The sequence below is a fragment of the Haliotis cracherodii genome, unplaced genomic scaffold (genome assembly GCF_022045235.1).
Source record: "Haliotis cracherodii isolate W230 unplaced genomic scaffold, xgHalCrac1.p SCAF_16, whole genome shotgun sequence".
Taxonomy (NCBI): Eukaryota; Metazoa; Mollusca; class Gastropoda; order Lepetellida; family Haliotidae; genus Haliotis; species Haliotis cracherodii.
The window spans coordinates 1,453,080-1,469,559 of NW_027266271.1; the positions used below are offsets into that span (position 1 = coordinate 1,453,080).

At 37.5% G+C, this 16,480-nt stretch overlaps 1 protein-coding gene across 2 annotated transcripts in view; it reads left to right on the forward strand.

Moving 5' to 3' along the window:
• Positions 1-16,480, forward strand: part of LOC139463729 (islet cell autoantigen 1-like) — a 341,431-nt gene that overhangs the window by 54,682 nt on the left and 270,269 nt on the right. For both annotated transcript variants that reach the window (XM_071244977.1, XM_071244979.1), the window contains exon 3: positions 737-914. In XM_071244977.1, the coding sequence (XP_071101078.1) occupies positions 737-914 (178 nt within the window). The remainder of the gene's footprint in view (positions 1-736; positions 915-16,480) is intronic.

Sequence of the window (16,480 nt, forward strand, 5' to 3'; positions counted from 1 at the left end):
AGAATCACCATTGCCTATACTAGTGTTTAACAACTATATTATGATGTTGTGTAACAACATATATTGTTTTTGTATTTGTATGTCAACAGTCTCAACACTATTAGAATAAAGTACCTACCGGAGTAACACAGTTTTCAGTAGCCATCAACACATGCCATAATTTCCCAGCAAATTCTTTAGATAGCACTGGTTATGGTTATTTTGACAATTTTTAAGGCAGTATAATATTTTCCAAAGCACGTGTACAGATGTCGTTAAACCATAAACATGCACATTCACCCTATTCCGAGGCAGGAGCATGCACGCTGAAACATTCACTTCCTGAGGCAAGCACATGTGCAGTCAGCCAATTCCGTTTCATTGCCATATTGCCATCAGCAGCTTTTTATCGTACCCACCACCACCCTCATCTCCACCTAGCTAACTCTCTCCTGTCCCATTGATTCATTTCCACAGGAAGCACTCCTAGGGTCTCGTCTGTAGTAACCGTTTTGGTTTTACTTGTCAATCACATTAACAAATACAGGTTTCACAGGGTATACATTTGTGAATCTTATTACTGTTGGTTTCATATCATGCCACATCTGGGTTTCTCATTGTGTTAGGGATTTCATATTAATTATTATTATCCAGGCGGATGCTCTACCACTAGACCCTGGAGGCGGGCTTTATAACCATGGTAACCATAGGGACCATTCTTCTACTGGTGTATGTCACCATGTGTTTTGTCTTTCAGTACTCGTGGGTACTCCGGTATGAACTATGACCGACAGGTGGAAAACACAAACACTTCAACATTCCACAAGATGAAGGAAACCTACTGGACCACAAAGCAGGCAGTTATACAGAAACTTGGCAAGAAGGAAGATGAGCATGTTGTGGCCTCAGATCATGAGCTGGATTCAAAATTAGATGTGAGTAAACAGATCATAATCAGGCTCATGTGGTTGTTTCTTAAACATTTGATGTTAACATGACATTGTTTAAGTATTGGAGAAAACACGCTCACAAGGTTTTGGTAGACAGAGCATGCCCTACCAAAACCGAGGGAAAGTGTTTTTCCATACTTATAAACCGAAAAAAGAAACATAAAACAACATTTATCAACATTTTTATGTTTCGAACATACTTTCCATGAACCTTAGGAAACGCGCGTAAAATATCTGTTGCTGGCGTACGGATCTTGAAAAGGACATTCTAAAAACCAGTGAGTCTTATCAACACCTTTGAAGCCTCGTGGTACACTCACTGGGCTACAGATATGAAGGTTGCGAGTTCAATCCTCGGGAATATAAAGAAAACATTTGTCATTTGATTTTACATTTCATTACATCTTACAATCTGAACGGAAGTTATATTAATAAAATACCCAGGACATTATATAAAATCCCAGGGACATTACAAGGTCCCTGTTAAGGAGATTTAATCCGACTGGAAAGTAAAACCTCACAATAGGTCTTAATGCCTATAGAAATGAGTCTCTTACTTAATAGCGATCCCAATAAATAGGTTTATAAAAAGTGTATGAAGTTTATGTGCTGAGAACGTGTGTAACATGGGTGCTCAAAGGGTTGCACACGGGTTTAGCACCCGTTGTACACCCACGCCGGTCTGGAACTGAAATCCGGTCCCGTGTTACACGCATGGCACACATGTGCTCAACGGGTTGCACACGCGCTGCACACCCGTTGCACATGCGTCTGCCATGCATGTAACACGGGACTGGGTTTCAGTTGAAGTTGGCAAATATATCAAATGAATAGTGAGATAAAACAAAACAGTGAGATGTGGATCTTGAGTTAATGACCGGCCATTGGCCTGTGTTCACTAGACCATAATATGCACAAGGTTGGCCCGTCTTAATTTTATGGCATGAGCCATTCCACGGGGGCCCATTGTAGCCATTGTGGCTACCCAAAGTAGAACAGAAGTGAATTTAGGGGAACTAGGGGAACCCCCCGAGTTGGAACGATTGTTGCTGGTTGGTAAATATTCAAGGTTAAAGAAGTGATTGTTTGTAGATTGCAGACATATTCGTTTTAAGTTTTGCCCACATGAGTCATTCCAGGTGACTGCAAATATAACGTTTTTCTTCGCCAAATTTATGCTTTAGATAATACAATCATGATAGAGCAGTCACCACTACTTGTCTTATTATTTCATGTTGGAATATGTCCCTATTCCCCCCACCCCACTGTCTGTTTGGAAATTTGTTGGAATTATTTGGAGGAAGTTTTGTGTGGGACTCACTTATTCTAAGAGGATATTGGAAATGAATATGAACAGCCATGTTGTCTGACTGTTCATAGAATTTGAGATCTTCACAATCACCGGGTGTGATAATGTAGACAAATATCACGTTAGGGTTAGTGATTTTTACATTTGCCCAATGACCATAAGGAGTATTGCAGGGGATACCAATGGTAACAGTTTGTTATAAGAGGAAATTGGTTGTGAGTACTTATGCCATGTAGATAGGATGTCTTTTAGGATTTTAATCCTTTATTTCCCTGTTGGTAATCCTTTCACGTTGATAGAAGGAAGTCACTCAACCAGGTAATGACAACGGTTATGCGCAAGGCTCGGGATAGGGAAAAAATCACTAGAGGTGTTGATGGAGGATGGACATGCAGCATACACCTTTTCCAGTTTATGCGGGCACCTTGTCTTTGTTTCACTCGGTATTTAAAACCTTGATATACAAGTCTATGACCACCATGCCATTCACAGGTGCATTTGTCTATTTACAGTGAAGTTGTTTGGCATTCCCAGTATTTATATACTATCGCACCGATTACTTGTTAACTGGTCACTGCAAGTGCCTTAATTATCTAAATTTCAGTGAACTGAGTTTATTCACATGTTAGATTTCAAAGGTTGTGAGGGAGCACAAATCGCCCAGTCGTCTAAGGTGCCCCGATTTGCTGTGCAGAGTTACGTCCAATGGGCATGTCAGAAACCTATGATTGTGGGTTCAAGGTTTGTCAGCACCATACCCGTGCTTGTGTGTTTCACCGAAGTGGTAAACGTCCGAGACCTCCATCACTTTGAGCTTTCCTCCCACATCAAGCTGACACACCGTTATATAACTGGAATAAAGGCGGCGTTAAACCCAACTCACTCACTCACTCATAGGTTGTGATGGATACTTGTAAAATCCCCCGTTGAGTTAATTCACAAACTACTGTGAGCGTTTTTGCCAAGACTTCTGTGCTTGTATAAACACAGTAACTGCTAAAAGCGGCGTAAAACCATACTGACTCACTCCACTCATAGTAACTGTTAATCCTCTGCTGTTTGCAGGCAAAGTAGGGATAAACCTCTGTGTCACAGACGAGCAAACTCAGTGAGAATCCTTTTTTATCTGTGACATCTTCTAAGCGAGATTTTAGTATCCCCCGCCCAACAAAGTTGGCAGTGGATATAGAAACGGGCTCCGTCCTTCCATACTTCCGGAGCACAACTCATAAACCGTTCAATATTTTTTCATGAAACTTTGCAGGTCCGTCAGGTACATGCTGAACTGGTGCCTTTTGCTCTTTGAAACTTTAGAAATTTTTATTTTTTACGTTTCCATGGCAGCAAGATGGACTTAGGTTCGGTGAGGGTAGGGTTCGTTTCCGGAGCATAACTCATAAACCGTTCAATATTTTTTTATGAAACTTTGCAGGTCTGTCAGGTACATGCTCACCTGGTGCCTTTTACTATTTAAACTTTTTGGAAATTTATATTTTTTTTATTTTTCCATGGCAAAAGGTTGAACTTTTAGAAATTTATGAATTCTTCTTTTAAATGCCAAAAAATTCAACTTGACACCCATTTAGCCTGTTCAAGGAATATTTTAAGTCATAATAAAGTTTTTTTGTGTGCCTACATTTTGTGTTTGTCATCATTTGGAGGTATTTCCTATAGTAGGGGAAACTGTGCATGCCTTCTGCCAAGTTGTCAGTATGTGCCTCAATAATGGTTGAGGGTAACTTTCGTGACTTCATTATCAAATCCATCATCCCTACTTCTGCATTGATTATGACAGAGATGAGTGTGCAATAAGATGGCATACTTCTCTATGAAACTTTTTACAGTTTTCAGCACATGTTGATATGAAGACTTTTGTGCTGTAGAGTTTTAACATTCACATTTATAATATTGTCTTGTTTGTTTTTTCACTTTATCATATCACATGGTATGACCATATTGTTAAAAAGCCACAACTTCCTCGCAGGGAGTGCCAGTAACATGACTTGTAATGTTTTTTCTTTCTCCCACCCTAATGAATTCAGTAGTAAGTGTAGTAACTGATTTGTCAGTTTGTACTTCCATCATGTTTTTGTGGAGAAGGTTTCATTTTTTTCTTGAAGTTCATAGAAATTGTGATTTGCAGCATTTTATTTTGTTTCTTCAGGATATTTTGCATTTACATCAAGTAGATGTTCCCCTGCTGCCTTTTGCTCCTTACAAAATTTTGAATATTTTCAAATGTATGTGTTTGTGTGATCAAATTTCACTATTGTTGACATAATATACACTTCATTTGCTGGGCAGGAGACTTGGCCACGTTAGTGGCAAACTCTTCTTTTTGTAACAATTTCCATGACAACAAGTTCCACCTCGGTTAAAAAAGGTTAGGGTTTGTTGAGATTTAATTATGTCATAAATTCTGCAACAGGGGTGGGGTTTAACTGTTGTTAAACTTGACAAGTGATGATGAATTTTAATATTCATATTATTATAGTTTATCAAATTGTCTGAGTAAGTTTAAATGTCACGTCACACCAGTATTTTTTCAGCCATACTGCGAAGAAATAATTGCCAGCTTTTTGGACTACTGGTACATGTAACATGGCTGCTTTTATTATCAGTAGATCAATTCGATTTTTTATTGTGTAAACAAATTAGTCAAGTTTACAACAATAGATGAAGAAGTTGATAAATTTGGACTGCAGCTACCGATTAACAACTTAAGACAGAGACAGAGACAGGGAGTCGATATATAACCAAAGTTATGGTCCTGGTGAGACGATTGACAGTTAGAATGTAGCAGTAAATGACAGTAACTAATTTGAACATTCCCCAGTAATAATATAAAATACATCATTACCCATAACGGTCTGAGAGACAGCTTCAAGTTATTTTGTAGGGTCAGTCGCTTTTGATATATTTAAGAATAAACTCACTTTAAGGCACATGACAAGTCCAAACTGGCCGCCCTGATTATGTTCTTAGGTTTGACAGCAACTACGCTTGTGGATTTCAGAGATAGATATGATTTGTTAAATTGATGTTATTACAATAAACGAAAATGTCTTCAAAGTCAGAGTTTGTTTAATAGTACAAAAATAAGTGTGTTAAAAATCTATCATATTTGTTTGTGATCTTCATATGCCACGGTCTGTGGCCAGAAAAGCAAATAAAGTTATGTCTTATGACCTCCATTATCCCTGCTGACACTATCATAATGTTCAATTTCACACCAAGCGTAAATAAGCTTTATACATGTGTTGATAAACCACACTGACGTATATATATTTTTGTAGATATGAAACATTCTAGTTAACTGTGGATACAATCTGCTACACATACATAACATAACCACATGCCGTATGAATTGGTGCCTTGATATGCAACAAGAAAGAATCTTGTTTGTTTCCAGGCCATCCTGATCATCGTTTACTTCTACTACATGCATGGTTGGAGGCAAGATCAAAGGCGCCGCCCAGCATTTATTAGACAACAGACAGGGTTGTCTGTTTCGCTTTAACCCTCTGGATGCCGATTTTATTTTCCTGACGCACATTTTCCTAAGATCGGAAAAGTGAAGGTTGAGCAAGAATTGGGTTCACGTGGCACTGGATCTACCTCTTGCTATAAAATTATGCAGAGGTAGAGAATATTAAATTTCCTATTTGATGGTGTAAATTTAACTGCAAATGATAAACCAGTTTAAAAAAAAGAAACTTCTTAGTGTTGTCTGAGAATATATTCTGCGTTGAAAACAGTAAATTTCTCCGCTTTTTATCGTTCACCGATAAAAGTACTCTGCATCAATTTTTTTATATTTAGAAGCTTTACAGAAACTGTGAGCGAACAAAATACTGCTTAATATCTGAAAGACATAACTACATATCAAATGGAGTTATATGCGTTTGTATAACGACATACATACAATGCCAAAAATAGCATGCCGTAAATGACGAAAACTGATTTTTCTCTATGACGTCAAACGGCGACAGAGAGGTTAAACACCTACAAAGAAACGGGGACATAACTCTGCTATGCTCAGCACTAGTTTATTTTAACTCGGGTCACTTGGTGAGAATTGGCTGTGGGTAAGGACAATATATTTTTGTGGTGTTTTGTTCAGGATGAACCAAACTATTCCAACACAAATATCCATACTGAAACTGTATACGTTAAGTTATAAAAAAAACCCAATAAGAAATGATGAAATGGTACTTCATAAAAAAGAGGTAATAGAGAAATGGATTGCCCTATCTAACCTATAACTAAGTCCTGAGATTCCAACATTCTCCTGATTGTGTAAGTGTAATCTGACCAATTTTGCACTATTATTAATGGAGCACTAGCCTTATCATCAAATGTAATGAAATACCAAAAAAAAATCAACATTCTTTTTGAAGTCGTGGCTGGTTTTATGTCTTTGATAGTGTCAGAGAAAGACGACACTGGTATTTTGATTAATATATATATCTCCCCTAATTTTCGTTCATGGTTTGGAAAATCTCGATGTGTAACCAATACCCAAAAGAATATTTCAAAACAACCAAAATTATATTCAATATTGGACATATATTTGTTCATTATTATGTTATTATTTCTCTTCATATCGTCTCAGAATTACACAATAAAAGATGCGAAGAAAGCTCTATTGGTATAGAATTATCAGGATAATCGTATAGGGTTGAACCAACAGAGTACCTGGCATGGGTTTTATTTTTTATACTTTTTACAATTCCTGGAGTAAATAAAGTAAACAGTTTAATATCCTGTGATCACAATATTGAAAAAAGAATAAACCCATTGATTATATAATGCAAAACGAGGGGAATAATTTGTTAATTGTTTGTGACTGATGCGTACGCACCTGGCGAATCGTTAGATATCACTGTTCTGTATATCAAACGACATAAAAAACAATTCAATTCAGAAATGTGTGCATATATTTTAACGAAAAATATTATCCATTTTGTTAAAGTAATAATATTCAGTACTAGTTATAAAATAAAACGAAACGGCTATTCATGGACATTGGTTATATGAACTTATAATATTGACTATTACACATCCCAAGAAATACGTACATGCTGCAGTTTCATTTACACTTCATCTTGTAACACTTGTCCAAAGGAAACAACAAAACAAACCAAAGGAAAAAAATATTGTATTCGACTCTATAAACCTATCAAGTTTTATGTAAACAATGTTCAAACAAACAGGATATTATCAAAGGTTCCTTCACACATGTTGTGGCCTATATTTACGTTTGATATCATTTTGAACATTGACTAATATCCAAAGTGAAAATAATTGTGTGAAAAAATGTATAAAAGATATGCAAAATCTACATCATAACTGAAACTGTAAACAGCATGATACAGTGATCGTGTGCACTCTCATTCAGGGACCTTCACCTCAAAGAAATTACCAAATATGTACAACAATGTTGACGTATGACATCACTACCGGTGACCGACTTTCACAAAATGACGTGTTCACTGTCATCAGTAGGCGGGATTTTACAAGGGGTCTTTAGTTGATTCAGGGATCGTATATACATAAATGTGACATGTAAGTAATCAGAAACTTTCTGACATTCTATGTACTGTTATTTTTTGTTATATTTTTCATTTAAACCAACGGAAATAGTCAGAAATTCCGATAAATACCGTTGTCGTTGTGAGTGATTTTCCGTCAGTCATGGCGTCACACAGGACAGTAAATTTGACAATTTCTGTTGAAAATATCGAATCATTGCAATTTATCTATTTTAATTTCCCTAATACTTCCTACGATTCTCAACCCATGCATATTCTGAAAATGTTGAGCCAATATCTTGAACGAATAGACGAATGGATAGCTCAAAATAGGAGAAAATGCTACACTGTAAAATCTGAATTTTGCTTTGTTTACATTTCAAACAAGTGCAGTTTTTCGAGCACAGTGTTCGTTTTCACACCTAATTTATTTTGCTTGATTTCATCTTGGCACTTTGTATTGGTGACAAAGACCATTTGTCATTTGATTCTAAAATGTATGAGGAATTCAAGGATTTATGTATCGCTGCTAAGTTTGAAATATACGTGATGTTACAGATGTCTCATAACCGGTGTACCTGAAACCATCTTCCCGAGGCAAGTGAGTTAACTGACTATAAAAGTCCAGTTTCCACCCTTGCCGAACTAGGCTGGAATTCCTGGGCTCGATCGTAGCGCCACCAGTGGCTATTACGAGTTATGTCCTTTCTATGCCTCTCCTATTGACCAATCAGATTCAACCTCTCGTATCACTTGCATTTGTTTCAAACAAAACGGTGGCGCCCAGTCAAGACGATCTGATCGATAATCAAGATCTATATTGTGATAAAACGAGTCTTACATCGCGAAATGCATCAAATCACGTGAGCACCTTGATTAAAAACATGAAAAGATTTAGAAAATATCTGTTGACAACGAGTTAGCGGTGCACATGCTTTGCAAATCCTGCAGTCGACTGAAATCTGCATGACACTCTACGAAACCGGATTTTGATTTCGGTGCACGATTTTGATTGGACTATGCATAGACTCGTTAGTCCAGCCAAAATGTAACTCCATATAACCATCCTAGTTCGGCAAGGGTGGAAACTGGACTTTTATAGTCAGTTAACTCACTTGCCTCGGGAAGATGACCTGAAACATGTTTTTGTAAACACTTTCCAATATGGGGGAAAGTTTACATCGGAGTTTGTGTTTGCATATTTTCTGAAACATTCGAAACAATTCTAGGGTTATTGGAGACGTTTTGGAATGATCATTGGTGATTTCATAAAAGACGGATACCCGTGATAACTAATATGCTATTTTTGAAATTCATTTCTCCGAGTAAATATCCGAAATTTAGATTTCAAAACATCCTGTAAACAACGCTGTGAGTGGTGATTTAGTAATGTGTAAAAAATAGCGACATTTACGATGTACCTAATTTTCAGAGGTCATTTTCAGTACTTTTGCTTGGCCTAAAATGCCAGTGGATGATGATATCACAAAACAGGAAATTTCCCTCCTTATTCAAAACTGTGAAGTGTATTTGTGTGGGTGATGTATTTTGAATTTTATTTGACTTCAAAGTGAGGGTTGTAGAGGAGGGACATATGTCCCTGTGGCATCCAAGGGGTTTAACCACCACCCCACCCTGTTAATAGGAGTTACCCAATCGATGCGCAAATAACTGTGTCGAGTATACCACCACCCCACCCTGTAAATAGGAGTTACCCAATCGATGCGCAAATAACTGTGTCCAGTATACACCGAGTTTGATGCAGTGTCAGTGTCAAATGATTTTGTGATAGTTGTACAAATATTTGTTGTATATTGTATATTTTTGTTACGAACTATCCTCTTATTTGCTAAAAGAAAACAAACTGATATTTCAAACAATAAGTCAGCTTACTGGAAGCGCCACTGACTGCTACATCCTTGATATAGGCTAAACGGTCCTGTTTGTGTGTACTAGACGTAATATTCGAAGAGTAATAAAGTCAACTTTAAGACAGTACAGGCTATAGAACAGAAAGATAATATGTCCAGAACGCATCTGTTGTGTATAAGAGGTTGTCTATGCCCTGAAATGTTATAACGTGAGATTGCAAGGGCAAAACATAAAAGTAGATACACGTGAATGGGGACACTTGCTGTGTACCACCAAGACATGCCATTTGAAATCAGTCACTTACATAAGAGATGAGGTTAATTAAACACACAATTTTGCTTTCATATATAGCATTATGAGAACTGGGAAGCCAATATGCCAGTGTAACACGCATTAACACGCGGAAGAAAGTTACAGTTGATATAGTATAGTTAATCTGAACACATGTATATCAACAATAAACAAATGAACAAGTCTTTGGAAAATGCTTTGTTGCACGTTAATTTTTTTGGTTTTCACTTTGACATTATAGATCATAACAGAGTAATAGAAGGTTATATCGTACATACCATGCATACGTACAGTCATGTTATCATATGTAAATACTGAATAGGTAGGAAGTGGGTGTATTGATCTGTTGTCTCAATCACTGACCAATCAAGAGTGTCAGTCGTATGTATTCAATCTTTATAACCGGTGAGATTGTGATAACTGTCACACCTGACATACTTGTCTGAATGGCACGTCTGAAAACAAGGGGTGAACCTTTACACAGTAATTCAGTGCTATAGAATCGAAATCCTGTTGTGCTACTTGTATCTATAGTACATATGTTATGATGATGTGTCATTCCTCAATCAGTACAATGTATTGTATAAGTGTATACAGTCAAGTCCCGTTAATCCGACATGATTGGTTGCATATGATTATGTCGGATTAAAGAGTATGTCGGATAAACAAAATTTAGTAGTATCAACGTTTATGATCGAAAATCAGACAACTACACGATAAATAACGATACAAACACGTAATAAAAAAAATAAGAATGAAATATTCATATTATGTCACATTGTTAGCGGAATATGTTTTGTAATCATGCAACTTCTAAAGCTCAACACAAAACAACTGTATGACTTATTCAAAATACTTTAAATAGCTTAGTCTGGAACGGAAGTTGCAAGTTTGAAACTGGTACCGCAAAGCTTAAGAAAGTTGCTTTCTAAGTGGTCATTTCATTGGTCGGTCAAAGTTCGCAAACGGTTGTTCTGACGTGACCTGTAATGGGATGTCCTCAGCTATAGCGAGGACTTGTATCTGATTTTAATGAGATTGAGGTAATCTAAGCATGTGATTTATCCTGTTATCTTTATTCAAAGCATTTATTGTTTATTATTCAGCAAGTTTATCTCTGCAGCCATTGTAATATGCAGCTATCAGCCGAATCATTTCACCTCAAAATTGGCTGTGTACTCACAGGCAAATGACCATGGAGTACGCTGATCACTGTGTTCTGATTAATGAGTGATTTTGGTAATTCATTGCAAATTACGTGAGTCGGAGTCGGGAGTGCGAGACTGCCAGATTAACAGGTCTAAATAGCACTGATTTAATCGGTCCCGACCATTAGTGTCGGATAAAGCCAATTGTAGGATTAACGAGTGTCGAATTAAGGAGACTTGACTGTATACTTAAAAGTAGACACATGTTGACGATAATTATGACAGATAGATAAACACAGGTCGGGTAAGAATTGTTTCCTTGGTTAATAATAAATTACCATTTTTTAATTTTTTTTTTATAATATGAAGGAAATGATTGTGCAGAAAAAGATAAGCAATTAACACTACAACTGTGATGCAATCGCTTTACTCAATACAATCCACAAAGATTAATATATGTCACCTTTTTACTATTTATTCCTTATTTGATATCAATAATTCATTTATGGACACCAATCATATCGCAAATTGATTTTTAGATATCAGTAACTTAATTTAATTTATTGAATGATGTACTTTATTATCTAAAAAATTGAATGTAGTATAGTATCTATAGCCTTCGTTTCCGTAAACCTTAATCCCATTTTTTTAATAGTATGTGAATATACTGTAGACCACAGATATAACAAACAAACGGATACAACGAACTGTTAAAAAATCCCCTTACTTACTTACTTACTTTGGAGATTTAACGTGCGCTTTCCGACTGATGCGTATTTTGCACACGGGCCCGGCCAGGCCATATAATGTGTTTCCGAAAGGGGCGAAAGTGGTCTGTGCAACCCAAGAGGGCGGTTTAGGGGTTGCTTATATAGAATTTTGGAATTTTGAGATTTGGAATAGGTGCCGATGGGGTTGGGGAGGAGAACTAAGGGAGCTGAGTATGGTGGATGTTTGTTTGTTTATTTGATTTTGATTTGGTAGGTTATTGTGTTTTTAGATGCGTTTTATTAGTTCCGTTTTGATTAAGAATACGCCTAAGGCCTTGAAGTTTTCTAGTTTATTTTGTGGGTTTAGTATTGCTCCTAGAGTGAGAGCCTTGTTTAGACTGAGGGTGGTTTGTTATGCGGTTCGATGTGTTAGGTAGTGTGTGCAGTGGATGAGTGCGTGTTCTGGGGTTTCTAGTTGTTTGCAGTGTGGGCAGTTACCTGTAGTGTGTTTTTTAATTTTTTTTAGATGGTTATTTAGGTTGGTGTGTCCTGTTTGGAGTTTATTGATTACTCTGTCGGTTTTTTTTGATGGATGGAGAATTTTTGGTTTGGTTAGTGGTTTGCTGAGCACTTTTTTGATTTGGCTATTTGAGTTTAGATAAAGGTTATGCCATGTTTTGGTGATTTATTGCTTGTTTACACTTTTAATTTCTGATTTTGAGATTGGTAAGTTTAAGCTTATTTCTGGGATTTTGAGGAATAGTTTAGCTGCTTTATCAGCGTTTTCATTACTGTATATTCCTACGTGGGCGGGTATCCACAAGAAGGTTATTTGTTTGCCTGCCTTAGTTAGGTCGTTGGAGCTTTTAAGTATTTGATTTATTAATTTAGGTCGGTTTTGGGTATTTTTGTTTTGGAGGGCTTGAAGTCCACTTAGGGAGTCGGTAAGTATTAGGATTTTTGTTTTGTTTTTTGGATTCTTGATTGTGGAGGGCTGAGGCCATGCCCATTAGTTCTGCTGTGAATATTGATTGGTTGTTTGGGAGTCGGAAGGATTGTGTGGTTTTAGTTGGTTGTGTGGTATGGACTCCGAAACCTGTGTGTTTGGAGGTCGGATCTGAGGATCCGTCCGTGTAAATGTGACACCAATTTGGCCAATTTTCGTGTATGTATGCTAGTGTGGTAGTTTTAGCTATGTTTGGGTCGGTTTGTTTATTTATTTGGCTAGCTAGTGTTGTGTCTATTTTGGGTATTTTAAGTTTAGGGGTGAAGATATTTGATTGTTTGCAGTTTTGTTTAAGATTTTTAATTTGGTGTTCATTTAGGTAGTTTGTTATTCTTTGGGATATTGGGGTAAGTAAGGGGTGTTTACGAGCTAAAGCTTGGTTTTGGGGCTGATGTTTTGGTTAATTAAGTTTTGGATGAGAGGGTTTGATTGGGCCGCGACCCAGAAATTTAAGCTTAGCTGTTCCCTGCGTAGACTTAGTGGCATTTCTCCTGTTAAGGCCTGAAGTGAGGTGTAGGAGGTGCCATGTTGGGTGCGTGTAATTAGTTTGAGAGCCTGATATTGTATTGAGTCAAGTTTTTTTTAGATAGAGAGTTGTTTAGGGTATTGTATATGGCGCAGCCGTAGTCTAGTTTTGATCTAATTAGTAATATGTAGAGAGAGAGGAGGGTATCTTTGGAGGCTCCCCAGTTAGAACCAGTTAGGCATCTTAGGGTGTTTAGGTCTTTACTGCATTTAGTTGTTAGGTTTTGGATGTGAGCATCCCAGGTGAGATGTTCATCGAAAATAAGTCCTAAGAATTTGGTTTGTTTTTGAAATTTGATTGTTTGATTGTTTAGCTGGAGGATTGGGGAGGCGGGTTTCATGTTTCTATGTTTGAATACTATTCCTGTTGTTTTGTCTGAGTTAAGGGAGAAGCCCCATTTGTCAGCCCATTGTTGTATTTTATTAAGAGATATTTGGAGTAAATTTTGGACCATTTTCATGCTTTTAGTGCGGATCTAGATGGCTCCATCATCCGCGAATTTTGATGTGTTTACTTTAGGGGGTAGGCCCTCGAATAGATCGTTTATCATTATATTTAAGAGGGTGCGGCTGAGGATACTGCCCTGTGGAGTGCCATTTTCTAGGGGACATTGGTCCGATAGAGTTTGGTAAATACCCACGGTTATTTTACAATTGTTTAGGAAGTCCTGGATGTAGTTTATTATCTGACCTTTGAGTCCTATTTTTTAAAGTTTTTGTATTAGCCCGTCGTGCCATACCATGTCGAAAGCTTTAGAGAAGTCTAAGAAGATGCCTGTAGTATTTTGTTTATTTAGTTGTCCTGTCTTAATATCTTGTTCTAGTCGGGCGAGGTTATCTAGGGTTGAGCGGCCAGGAGTGAAACCGCTGTGATCTGGGATTATGATTTTATTTTTGGTTAAGTAATGTTGTCATCTATATTTAGCCATTGATTCCATTACTTTACATAAGTTTGAAGTTAGGGATATTGGTCTATATGAGTTAGCTTGATTAGCTGATTTATTAGGTTTAGGGATTGGTATGACTAGGGCCTGTTTCCAGGGAGTAGGAACCTGTCCGTTTAGGTAGATGAGATTGTATAGTTTGAGTAGTGCCTGGAGTAGTTTTAGGGGGAGTTTTTTAATTATTTGGTAAGAAGTTAGGTCTAATCCTTGGGCCGTGCCCTTTTTCCTGTTTTGGATTACGTAGAGGAGTTCCTCCATTGTGTAGGGTTGATTTATTTCTAGATTGTTATTGTTTGGTTCTTTTGTGGGTTTGTTTTCTGTTTTAAGTTTATCTTGGAATTTTTGACTGAAGTTGGTGTTACTGCTAACGGCCGAAAAGTGGTTGGCGAGATTATTTGCTTTTTGGGTGTGGTTGGTTGAGTTGTCAATGTTAGTTTTTTTTTAATGTCGTTATAAGCCTCTGATGGCGTGGATTTTGCGCCAGACCATTCTGGCATCTGTACGGTTATTTATACCTTCGCAGAATTTTTTCCAGTCTCTACTTTTGGCTATTTGGACTAGTTTTTGAACCTGGTGGTTTAGTTCGTGGGCTATGTTTAAATATTTGTAGTCGGGTTTTGCTGGGTTTTGTCGGGTCTTAGATGTTTTGAAGGGGATGGAGGTTTTGGCTGCCTTTATTATATAGTCTGTTAGGTTTTTACAATAGGTTTCTGGATCCTTATTTTCTATTTCGTTTAAGTTAGCTTCGTTGCAGATATCTTGGAATTGGTCCCAGTTAGCTTTAGTGTAATGGAATTTTGGTTCTTGGTTTTCTGTTTGGATTGGTAAGTTTGTATTTCCTATGGTTATGTTTATGGGGAAGTGGTCACTACCTAACGGGACGTCGTGCACTTCCCATTGAGTACTTTGGGTTAGATCTGCGGTGCATATGGTTAGGTCGATAGCCGACATTTTTTGGTTTATCTTATCGTACCTCGTGGGTTGGTTGCTATTAAGGAGTACTAGGTCGTTTGTTTCTATCCATTCGGAGATTAATTTGCGATGATTATCTATTTTATCATCTATGTTCCATGTAGGATGGTGAGCGTTAAAGTCTCCTAGGAATATAGTAGATTTATCGCTTATTTGGAGTAGTTTGTTTAGATCCTCAGGTTGGACTTTTTGTTCCGCCCAGTGGTAAATATTTATGATGTTTATGTTTCGGTTATTTAATGTGATTTTAATGCCGTTGGCTTCTAGGTTTGGCGTGTCTATTTTTATTTCTTCGTAATTTATATCTTCCCTGATAAATATGATTAGTCCTCCTGCGGCTCTTCTTGTTTTGGGTTTAGCTCTGTCAGTTCTAACTGAGTTGTAGTTAGGTAGTGTGTAGGTGTCCTGTATACAAGCAATGTGAGGGCCTTTATTTAGTTAAAATTTAGTTTTTAGTTCAGGTGAGTCCGTTGGCGTTCCACTGAAAAATATTTAGTCCTTCCATTATTGGTGATTGGTGATTTAGTTTTTAGTTTGTTTTTTTATTCGGTGAGTTCTTTTAGATGGAGGTTAAAGAGGAAGAAGGGAAGATCGGTTAATTTTAGATTGAAAGCTACTTTGTGGAAGGATTCCATGCTAGCTTTTGGTGAGTTTTGACTATGCATGTATGCTAGGAGTAAGGTGAGGTTATTTAGGTTTTGGGTGTTGGCTGGTTGGGGAGTTTGGTTTGTTTTAGTTGGAGTAGTGTCTATTGTTTCCTCAGTAGTGGAGAAATTTTCGTCATCGGTTAGATTAGGTTTAGCTGATTGAGTTTCCATGGGGGAGGCATGTGATATGGAGGATTGTGAAGGTGTTTGCGGGATGGGTGTAGCTGATGATTTCTTAGTGTTTGTGTTTTGTTGTTGTGCTTGCTTGTGGGAGAGTGTTGTTGCCATATGGGCTGTAGGGTGCTTGGATGAGGGTCGTGTTGTGGTGGTCATTTTGAGGTTTGTTTTGCATGCGGGGGTTTATGTTTTGGCTATGTGAGATGTGGGAGGGTTCGTGGTTGGTTGAGTGGCTGCTTGTGTGTGTGAGGTGGTTGCAGTTTCCCGGTAGGGGGCCCAGACAGAGCTGTCGGTTATGGGTGTGGTGTTTATTTGTGGGATGGTGTTTGGGTGTGGTGTAGGGAGGAGTGGTTTAGATGCGGGTGTAGCAAATTTTCGTGTTTGGATTTTAGCCGTGTCTATGTTTATGTGTTTGT